Source organism: Dreissena polymorpha, chromosome 2, assembly GCF_020536995.1.
Source record: "Dreissena polymorpha isolate Duluth1 chromosome 2, UMN_Dpol_1.0, whole genome shotgun sequence".
NCBI lineage: Eukaryota > Metazoa > Mollusca > Bivalvia > Myida > Dreissenidae > Dreissena > Dreissena polymorpha.
This window is the reverse complement of record NC_068356.1, coordinates 133,624,637-133,636,565: the sequence shown is the minus strand read 5'-3', so window position 1 is coordinate 133,636,565 and position 11,929 is coordinate 133,624,637. Positions and strand designations below refer to the sequence as shown.

The 11,929-nt window shown below is 35.6% G+C and overlaps 1 protein-coding gene across 2 annotated transcripts in view; it reads right to left on the bottom strand.

Moving 5' to 3' along the window:
• The window catches only part of LOC127869069 (katanin-interacting protein-like), an 89,251-nt gene that overhangs the window by 70,654 nt on the left and 6,668 nt on the right, over positions 1–11,929 (bottom strand). The window contains exons 8-14 of one of the 2 annotated variants that reach the window (XM_052411349.1): positions 10,197–10,391; positions 9,248–9,265; positions 7,923–7,988; positions 5,750–5,921; positions 5,174–5,317; positions 2,187–2,332; positions 786–976 (exon numbers count right to left, since the gene is read on the bottom strand). In XM_052411349.1, the coding sequence (XP_052267309.1) occupies positions 786–976; positions 2,187–2,332; positions 5,174–5,317; positions 5,750–5,921; positions 7,923–7,988; positions 9,248–9,265; positions 10,197–10,391 (932 nt within the window). The remainder of the gene's footprint in view (positions 1–785; positions 977–2,186; positions 2,333–5,173; positions 5,318–5,749; positions 5,922–7,922; positions 7,989–9,247; positions 9,266–10,196; positions 10,392–11,929) is intronic. The other variant, XM_052411350.1, reaches the window with a different exon arrangement.

The window sequence follows — 11,929 nt, the reverse complement described above, 5'->3', positions numbered from 1 at the left end:
GCATTGTTACATGGGAGCATTCATTCGATGCTTTTGAACAGATTATCGTTGAATTAATTGCGCACAGCTGTAAATGTTTCGTTCGATTCTGATTTGAGCATTATTTGTAATCCGAATTTCGGAAACACGCTCCCAAATTTGAATGCTAACGCGACAATAAAAAATTATAGCGTCAAATAAAAAGTGCTTAATCCTTTGTCTCAATAAAAAGCGCGCGAAAATTATACAGACATGTAGAACGTCGCATGGAAAGTATGGGTGTATTTTGTGTTGTATAAAAACGGGAACATCACGTCAGCTGAATTACGCGTGTTCAGTGGGAAAAACGCCCCGGTTGGACGTTATTTCATCACATCTTTAAATAGTAACAATTGCAAAAAGTATTTGATACTTAAGAAAATTTGCAAATGTTTGTGTTTCTTATTATTCTTGAGCACATTTATAGTAAATATTTACCAGAATTTGCTTTAAAATTGGAATTTATGGGATTATTGGGTAATTGGCAAGTTATAATTTTGGTGCAAGTTAGCAATATATTGCGATATATTGCAATACGGGTTTTTGAACTGACAATATATTGCAATACGGTTTTTGGCGTATTGTTGCAGCACTAGCACAGGCTAATCTGGGACGACACTTTACGCAAATGCATTAAACCACTTTTTCACAGAGCACGGCTTATATATACTTTTTTGCCTAGCTAATATTCTGTTACAATGCGCAAATGCACTGTCAAGCAAAGATTAATCCACTGAGCCCCATACAACACTACATGATGTTCATACTTCGGACTCATCTTGAGGACTTTCTCCATGATCTGTTCTATTTTATCCATGGACACCAGAGGCCCGCTGACACTCTGTGCTGGGCTCTCTTTTGACATCGCCCGGGACTTGGGAACACCCTCCGACCTATCAACTGCAGGCTTGCCCGGGGACTTTTGGGCTGCACGTGGGCTGGGCTTTTGTTTTGGGGTCTATAAAAGGGTAAATAATATGTAAAAACAACAACATTTATTATCCCTTTACCACATAGATACACACTTTGACGCATTTTTTTGGTCTCTTAAAAATTAAAATTAAATGTAATACCTATATTTACTAGATTCCAGTTGTAAAGCCTTCATTTCCAACCCTAAGGTACTGATCAGCAACCAACAGCATTAAACCTGAACATACTGAACAGACTGCGAGTTACTCGCGGAATGTTCTGGTTTTATGCTGGTTGCACATAGCCATTTTCCCTTTGCTTCTGTTCAAGTAGGAAAGGGTTGGCATGACCTTTTATTCATTATCAGCCCAGATATATAACATATATTATTGTCTTTTGGATCAAAGTTGAATATTACAACATTCAATTTGTACTGTGTGGATGAAGCAGTTCGTATAATTGTTCATATCATCAACAGTTTTTCATATTTCCAGTTATCAGTGGCACTCCCCTGTACTCCCACTCTCATTGATTTATTGAAACCTGTTTAAAACCTTTCATGTTCTGAGATTTTTATACATTTTCTGTATACACAATGTGAACAAGTTATTGCAAGTTTTGTAAGAAACAGATTATGGTGACTTTCTTCAGACTAATTATTTACACAAATCCTCACTATATTTAATAATCTATGTACTGTCTCACAGTCCCTTAATATCATAAATAAAAGGACCACATGCTACAGTATTGTTTCTCTCCAGCTATTACAGCTAAGGTTTCACTTTGATTATATCGGAAAGTGCCCAAGTTATTATGGGAAAATGTGTTATAAGACCACAACCTTTCTCCCATCTTGGTATTTCATGAGGCTTTTTTTCAAAATTTTAAGCAAGAAATAACTTCCAATGGCTTGAAAGGCAAACATTATTTTGGTATTTGCTTACATTTGAGCCAAGCTCTGTGAAAATGGGGTTTAATGCATGTGCGCAAAGTATGTTCCCAGATAAGCCGTTGCAGTCCACGCATTCTAATCAGGGACGACACTTTCCGCTCTTATGGAAAGTTTCATTAAAGAATCTCTTCTTAGCAAAATTCAATTTTAGGCGAAAAGTGTCGTCCGTGATTATCCTGTGCACTGCACAGGCTAGTCTGGGAAGACACTTTCAGCACATGCATTAAACCCAATTTTCCCAGACCGAGACATTTTTTAAATTAACAATCTTCCAGAAACAACCCCTACAGAGTACAGTGTGTACCTGCATTTTTTTTTGTGAGGCCTGTTCGTTCTCAGCCTTGAGGGCGGCCATGACAGCCGAGGCCTCGCCGTCTGGATCCAGGCTCTCTCTGACAGGGGTCTTACGATTGGCTGACAGGGGACGCACGGCTTTCTTGCCTGCATTTTCTGAAGATATATATACATGATGTTTTAACCGTAGTATATTTTCTTAAGATAAATGCATGATACAAAATATTTAAGTAAAGAATATTTTAAAAACCTAAACCCCCATTAAATTTTGTTGGGTAATTGGTAATTTTTCTGGAGATGTATACAAGATTTTACAAACTTGAGAAATCAGTGCAGGGTTCTCAAAAAAGAGCCGCCGGCCAAATCGGCCGATTGAAATCAGATTTTTGCTGGTTGAAAATCGCTCAGATTCGGAAAATCTGCAATTGACTTTCGAAATGTGCGTGTCTTTTCGGTAATTTTGCTCCTTTTTGCTATTAAGCAAAGACGTCGCTTGATTATCTCCCTTAACGCATTACAACAACAACAATGAAAAGGCGCAAATTGGAATCGGTAAAAAAGCAGTCAAATATTTTTACGTTCTTTTCATCACATGGTGAGTTTTTGTTCCTGATTGCTTGCGTTTTTTGTGTTAATGCAAAGTTTTAGTTGTTGTGAAAGTTTGTTTAAATTCAGTTACGTTTCAAACTAGAAGTGTCACGCAAAATGTGCATGGTAGACGGATGATCAGGCCTTTTCCACCCATTACTGTAGGACTGAATTTCATCCCCATTTCCAATCCAAAATCAAAGTTGTTTCCTTATCAGAATAAAATGTCCCAATTAGAACCTAAGTGCAAAAAAACAGTCAAAATCGTAAAAATTATGTCAATCTGATGACAGTAATGGTGACTGGGATGATAAGTAAATGTCCACAAATATGGGTTAAAATTTTACAAAAGTAATAAAGAGCTTTTTCATTTATCTTTAGTTAGTGAAAAAAGCTAAAATTCATAAAATGCACAAAAATGCTCAAATTTAAGTGCCTGGTTGACTATTAAAATAGCCATAAAATGACCCAAAATGCAGAAAATCAAGTGCTCAATTTTAAAATTTTCCGGTACCCCCCTAGAAGGCCTGTTGGTTTCACATTTTGGCCTGTTGGCTCAAAAGTTATTGAGAACCCCGCAGTGATTTCTTTTTGCCCAATTTGAGAAAAGTATTTAAATAATCATATACATGGATTTTGCCTTCAATGCTCATTTTCAGTGCTCAATTTATTTGTTTACTTGAAAGATAATGAACTTTTGGAGAAAAAAAGAACATTTATCTTCCTTATGGGAATTTTTTAGACGGCATTTGTGAATTTAGTAGTTTTTCCTCAATTAGCTCAATTAGGAAAGTTCATTTTATAGTTACTTAATAAAGAAGGAAAAACAAGAGATGTGTTCGTCAGAAACACAATGCCCCCTATTGCGCCGCTTTGAAATAATTATTTATTTTATTTTTACCTTTGACCTTAATGGATGATCTTGACCTTGAACTTCCACCACTCAAAATGTGCAGCTTCATGAGATACACATGCATGCCAAATATCAAGTTGCTATCTTCAATATTGACGAAGTTATGGCCAATGTTAAAGTTTTCAGACGGACAGACGCTATATATTTGACTTTTTACCTTGAAGGATGACCTTGACCTTCACCATTCACCACTCAAAATGTTCAGCTTCATGTGATACACATGCATGCCAAATATCAAAATGCTATCTTCAATAGTGAAAAAGTTATGGCCAATGTTAAAGTTTTTGGACAGACGGACAGATGCCATATATTAGACATTTGACCTTGAAGGATGATCTTGACCTTCACCTTTCACCACTCAAAATGTGCAGCTCTGTGAGATGCACATGCATGCCAAATATAAAGTTTCTATCTTCAATAATGCAAAAGTTATGGCCAACAGACTGACATACACACATACTGACATACACACATACACACATACTGAAACACTGACTGACGGACAGTTCTACTGCTATATGCCACCCTACCGGGGGCATAGAAATTTGCAGGAAATGAATATTGAAACAAGATATGTGTTTGTCAGAAACACTATGTCCCCTTTTGCGCCGCTTTGAAGCTATATATTTGACATTTGACCTTGAAGGATGACCTTGACCTTTCACACTCAAAATGTGCAGCTCCATGAGATACACATGCATGCCAAATATCAAGTTGCTATCTTCAATATTGCAAAAGTTATTGCAAATGTTAAAGCTGGGGCAAACAAATAAACACACAAACAAACCAACAGACAGGGCAAAAACAATATGTCCCCCACTATAGTGGTGGGGGACATAAAAAGTACCCCCATTAAATTTTGTGGTTACTTATAAGGTTAAACGTTTTTCAGTAAATCCAGATTGAATTGAACACATTTACAAGCATGTCCGGACTAATAGAGACTATTTAACTAGCACTTTTACCAAAGTTGCCCACATTTGTTCTTCCAGTACACATGCAAAGAATACATTAAAGTTTCAGTAATAAAAATAAGCATTTCGACCAAGCAAGTGTGAATTCTTAAAATTTAATTTTACACCAAGAAAAAGTTACCAGCCCTCAAGTATAAAACCAAGTAACTGAAAAAGTCCACTTGAACTTTATCCAATGCAGGGCTTGAGGGCATGATTTTATTTAAATAACTGGAGTGTCTATATCACAATATAAGAGAGGCTGGGTTAAATGCATTTGCGTTAAGTGTAATGCCACATTAGCCTGTGGAGCCCCACAGGTTAATATGTGATGACACTTTCTGCTTAAACTAGATTTTGGCTAATAAGAGCCTTCCTTAAAAAAAATATTATTAAAGCAGAAATTGTTGTCAACAATAAGCCTGTTCATACTGCACTGGCTAATCTGGCACGACACTCAACACACATGCATTAAGCCCAGTTTTCCCTGAGCCAGGCTCATATATATCCCTGAGCTCCAGCCTTCAAACAGTAGTGTTTTACCTGAGGCTTCAAGTGTTCTGGTTGTCCCTGATTTATTTCCTGATTCCCTTGTTTGCTCAGAAATATTTTTCTGGCCATTCCTGGGTCTGACTTCTGATTGATCTGCGTCCTTTCTTCTGGCAGCTGATAGGCTCTTTTCAACTTCTGATAAAAAACAAAACATAATATACAATATTAAATAATGGATCAAGAGTTCACATAATGGGAATAGAGGGTTGTGATTTAGGATTCACATCAGAGGAGGAAAATGTGCTACCCCACTTTCTAGGTTCGACTAAGCTCCTTATTTATATATAGATCACGCAAAGTTGATCACTATTTGTAAAATAAGTTTGACATCGAAAAGGAGGAAATCAACTGAAACGAGGAGTTATTACACCCTTAAGACTCATTAAAGTGTTCACATATTAGGTATAGAGTTCACATAATGGGTATTCCTACAGAAAATAGTTATTTTGCATGCTAAACAAAACAATACACTTTTGTGAACTTATTTCATGAGATAAACTGTTTATAACAGAGAAAGCAGTGAAATCATTTGTACATCATTAAACTGTCAAACATCTTGCAACATACTTTTATTAGGAGCTGGACCTCCCCCAAACTCCAGCACTATCTCGGGCTGTTTCTGAGGGGAAGGCTTGAGGTTGAAGTGTCTACGTGGAGAGTCCTCTTCGCTGTCATCTGACGGGATATCTTCTTCCTCAATCTCAGGTATAGGAGACTCTGGGGTAAAGTCTTCATCACCCTAATGGAAAAAGTATAGGTTACAGTGAAAAAGGAACAGATTCAGGGGGAAAAGTATCGGTTCCAGTAAAAAAGTATCGGTTGCTGTATATAAAGAATTGGATTCAGGGGGAAAAGTATTGGTTACAAAGGATAAAGTATCGGATGCAGTGGAAAAAGTATCAGTTGCTGTGGATAAAGTATTGGTTGCAGTGAACAAAGTATAGGTTTCTGTGGATAAAGTATCAGTTGCAGTAAAAAAAGTATTGGTTGCAGTGAAAAAAGTATTGGTAGCAGTGAAAAAAGTATTGGTTGCAGTGACAAAAGTATTGGTTGCTGTGGATAAAGTATAGGTTGCTGTGGATAAAGTATCAGTTGCTGTGGATAAAGTATTGGATTCAGGGGTAAAAGTATCAGTTACAATTGATAAAGTATCGGTTGCAGTGGAAAACGTACTGTTTGCTGTTGATAAAGTATTGGATGCAGAGGGAAAAGTATCAATTACTTTGGAAAAAAAGTCTTGGTTGCAGTAGAAAAAGTATTGGTTGCAGTTTAAAAAAGAATCTGTTGCGGTGGAAAAAGAATTGGTCACAGTGAAATTAGCTTAGTTATTAGGTTTCCGTGGAAAGAGCAGAAAACTTTCAGAACATCTCCTTATCTCTAATGGGAACACTATTTAAGGTATGAAACACAGAAATTTGGACGTACCAAAATTTACAGTGTGCTTGAAATCACTCTTGCAAATAATAAGTTCATAATGCATGCAGAACAGTATGAAGATAAAATCTAGCAACATCGCTTTTTTTTCCTTTGTGAAGCAACTTTAAGCCCCTCACTATGTGAAAAAATGAGTTGCAAACTTTAAAAAGTCGTAAAATTATAAGCCTCAAACTTATGAAAATTGTAAAATTCAGTTTGTTATGAATCAGTATAGTAAATGTTATATACTTACATCATATTAATATAAATTTCAATCAATAATGCATGACAATAATATCAAGACTAATATCAAGAATCTTTTTTTGGCCTTATTTGGACATTAATTACAACTGTACAAACACTAATGAGAGTGATGACACTAACTAAAATTTAACGTAATTTTGAATTGCAAAATAGCCGGTTTTGACAGTTAATAGCCAATAAATCTAATTTTCTGTGTTTAAAATGGTAGATTAAGTCAAGTTTTGCCGCCATGTCAGATTTGTGAAATGTCCTTGTCAAAATTGTGAAATGGCTGTCCATTGCCATTCTCTAAGAAAAGAAAAATCCCTGAGCAAATACAGATGGGGAGGCAAGAAAATAAGAAAAGGCCCACAAGCCATAGGCCCCTAAAGTATGCAGTGGGCCAAATGATTTTCTGCGAAAACTTTTATATCATAAGTACAAGAAAGTGTGAGGCTAGGAAACCATGGTCATGATGTAAGTTTCTAACCCTGATATGGCTGGTCATTTCAATAAGAGTTCTAACAAAGTTGCACAGGAAGTTGTAAATTCACTTTGCTTTAAAGCACACTAGAAAACAAGAAATGTGTTTGTCAGAAACACTATGTCCCCTTCTGCGCCGCTTTGAATTTTATAAAAAAAAAAATTTGACCTTTGACCTTGAAAGATGACCTTGAACTTTCACCACTCAAAATGTGCAGCTCCATGAGATACACATGCATACCAAATATCATGTTGCTATCTTGAATATTGAAAAAGTTATTGCAAATGTTAAAGTTGGAGCAAACAGACCAACAGACAGACAGGGCAAAAACAATATGTCCCCCACTATAGTGGGTGGGGGACATAATAACATGCAGGTTTCAATGAATTCTATTTTGCAAGTGAGTCTGATGGCCATGTATTGACAAATTCAAACAGGTTACAGCAAACAACTCCATATGAAAAGTCACATTTTATGGTAAAAATGCTAAATATACTTACTGATCCAGATTCCTTAGCAAGGCTTTCTCGAATAGTGGCATTTCTGGCAAGGCTATGAAAAGTCACATTTTATGGTAAAAATGCTAAAAACACTTACTGATCCAGATTCCTTAGCAAGGCTTTCTCGAATAGTGGCATTTCTGGCAAGGCTTTGACGCAAGGTCTGAAACAAAAATGTGTTGTTTTTTTTCCAATTTTTTTGCCCTGACCATTTATATTTATTCATTTCAGCCTTTTAAAATTTTAAAACACATACCAAGACATTTTCCAACAGTTGTATTACTTTCAACCAATCACAATTTTCTCATTCACCTTGTTGATCAAGTGGTGAAGCTTTCTGGACAAACTATTTAACAAGCTGTGCATATTTGACATTTTACATTTAGTGTGACCTTACTATTAGCCTGACATGTGGAATATTTTCTCTCCATTTTGATAATTTTTTGAAAATAAATTTTAAATTGCTTGATGAATGTTGAACAAACTGTTTTTGAACAACTTTAACCTCTGACCATTAAGTATGACCTTTTGGGAAGTGGAACACATGCACTCCACACATTGTCTTCTCATGGTGGAAATATTTTGGTAAGTTATTTTTAACAAGAAATGTGTTTGTCAGAAACACAATGCCCCCTACTGCGATGCTTTGAAAGACTTTTTTTTTATTATATCCCTTTAAAAAATATTACTTCCCTTGTGAAAATGATCTGTACCTGCCAAATGATACCGGTAAATACTTATAGGAATTATCTCCCTTTATCTCCTGTTATTTCCCTTGAATTAGTTTTAACCTTTGACCTTAAAGGATGACCTTGACCTTTCACCACTCAAAATGTGAAGCTCCTTGAGATACACATGCATGCCAAATATCAAGTTGCTAACTTCAATATTGCAAAACTTATGGGCAATGTTAAAGTTAAAGACGGACAAACAGACAGACGGACAGTTCAACTGCTATATGTCACATATGAAATTACAGTATGAAAAAGCTGTTTTGTGGCCAAAATTGACCTTTCACCTCTAAGTATGACCATGACCTTTGTGAAGACCTGTGTTACATATGACATGCCATCTCCTCTTGGTTGTCATTTGTGGTAAACTATTTATAAATTGCATGATGAATGACAAAGATACAGTCTGGACAAGCAGTTGTATGGCACAATTTGACGTTTGACCTTTAAGTATGACCTTGACCCTTGCAGAGGTTTCAGTGGCTGAAGTTTCAGTTCTCGCCACTTTTTGGAGACGTAAAAAAAAGTTATATGTCAGTTAATCCAACTTTACTTTTGATAATCATTAAGTAAACTGTAATAATGAACATTTTTGAATATGCTAAACAACACTACGAACAGAAATTATCAAATATAAAGCCAATGCCAATTTAACATAAATGTTTCAGAATTATTTATTTCAACATAGTACCACACAATTGTACATCATCTGAAATGGAAAAAGAAATAGCAAACACTTGAAAATGGTTATTAAATGTAACAACAATGACAATTGAAAAAATCTTAAATGTAGTTAAATTGAATAAACCAAGTGAATTGTGTATATAAAATATGTTGTTTACTCCAAACTAAAAGAAAGCCATGAACAAAACTGTGCAAATAATAATGCACATAACCATGGTAATAATCAAATAATTAGAGGCTTAAATAATCGTTATCATTATCTTTCTTTGTGACAGTTTGTCTGAGTACTAGATTATTGATTGTTCGTTATCATGGCTTAATCCAATAATTAACCACATACAGCTTAAACAATTGCAGTTAAACCACCATCTGTAACACTAGCACAATTCAGTGGTGTAAGTTTTGCACTCTGCCCATCATGTCCCTTACATTCTCATAAATCAATATTTACAAATGGCAGAAGCTAGCCACTTCTGTTCGACCGCTTGCGTTCTACTCACAGTGTATTTTGGTAGAGAATTTGAAAATGGCGACAATATGGATCTGCAGCAAAACCCTGCCCATGAGATATGAAGACCTGTGATGCACTCGAAATGCTGTCTCCTCAAAATGGTCATTTGTGGTACGTTATTTTAAAGTTTCAAGATGAATGACAAAGAAACAGTTTATACAAGTTGATTTGTGCCAGGTTTGAACTCTGACCTCTAAATGAGACCTTAACCTTTAATGTAGAAAAAAAAAAAGATACATAACACCTTGTGTAAAGATGGAGAACATTTTATTTAAAGTTATTTATATAAAAAAAATCAATGACAAACTCACAGTATCAACAAGCTCAAACACATGCACGACATACAAAGCTCGAATGCAGGCCAGCACATACACTCAACCAATGTTACCTCAATATTGAGCTTTCTGCAAGCAGGCTTAGAAAACAAAAAATGGTGCGCACTAACCCGAAGTTCTTTCATGCTCAACAGAAGCTTTTCTGGATGATCATCATCACTTTCATCCTCGTTGTCAGAAGCTTGTCGGTTGGGTCGATTGTTTTTCCTGTTGCCGACACCAGGTCGCGTGAACCGCGAGGCATCCAACTCCATGTCATCTGCTGAGTTGTTGTCATCAAGAATGGTCGACATGTTCTTGGACATCTATACAGTGTTTAAAAGCAAGTGATTCATTATACAATTGATGCACGCTATTAAATATACCATTTGAGTGCTTAAAATGTTAACCAACAAGTGAAAATACATGTACATGTAACAATATGCCTCTGATTACAATGTTAAGCATGGTAAACTTATATTCATGAACAAAAATAATTGTTGTTATTTTTCATCTTAGATGAAAAGTGGTGGGACCCTTCTGATGGAGGATTCTTCCGAAAAGTGGGGAAAATTTAATAACTTCGTGTAATTAATCCCATTTTTTCTTTAAGAAGAATCCAATGTTTTTCTTAAATTATGAGTTGGATAATGTCCTTATATTATTTTGTTTGATAAAAAGATTGGAACAGCTGTTTACTTAAACTCTTTCTAACCTCATTATTTTGCTAGATTTATGAGGTTATTTTTTTGTTTCTTCATTTTGTTTATGTCAATATAATTATACAGGAACAATATACACTTGTACAGCCAGGATTGAAGCTCCATTTGTGGAACAAGTCCCCCCCCCCAAAAAAAACTAATTAAGCTGTATCAAAAATGGGTCAGCTTGCCTGCGCCTGATCAGAGCTACGCTGTAAGCTATTAAGTCAGGCAAGGCATTGTGGTCTTATAAGCCTACAGTGCAGCTCCTGACCCAACAGCCCAAATGCTGGTCTGGAGATATGCCTGATGGAGGTGTCTGGAGCTACACTAGCGTCATATGGCATAAGACACGTTTTTGCATGATGTGTCTCATATGTTCAAACAGCGTTTTTTTTCCCTAATTGGGGGGTTTCTGTACCACTACAATTGCGAATTTTTCATGTCATGAAATCTTCAAATTGGGGAAAAAACGAGTCGCCTAATCAATGAATTGGGCAAAATTGATGAATTGGGAATCTTTAAAATGCATCTTATCTATCATTAGGAGCTATATTCTGCATCACAAAGCATTTTAAGCTCTAGGTTTTAACAGAAAAAATAGTAGTTATGATACTTTGACAATCATATCATGTCATGTGAAAATTATGGTATTGCCACTTCAGTAGGAATGTGCCTGTCAATGGAAAAAAATAGTCTTCTTGTGATAGGCATAATCACTGAGGTTGCATAAAAATAATATTAATAATTTTGTTTTAGCCCTTAAAAGTCTCACAAGCCCTGGACAGTCTTTTTTGTGTGTGAACATTTTCAGTGATATCAATTTACGCTTTAAAATAATAATAAGGAATTATCAAATAATATTTTTAATTCTAAACAGGTGATACAGAGATCAAAGTTAAACATATCTCTCCTCACAGTGACACAGGCACAAAGTTACATTTAACTCAAAGCAACCTCTCAAACTCTATCAACAGCTGGTCATTGTTTACTTTTGCAGACAATGCACACAACAGCCAAACCAAACTTCAATTATTACAACTTCCACACGATTATCAGACATTGCATATATTACTGATTATCCCAAATAATTATTTAATCCAGCACTTTAATATTTAACACAAATTCAGACAGAGATTGACCGAAAATTTTGTTTAAGAATT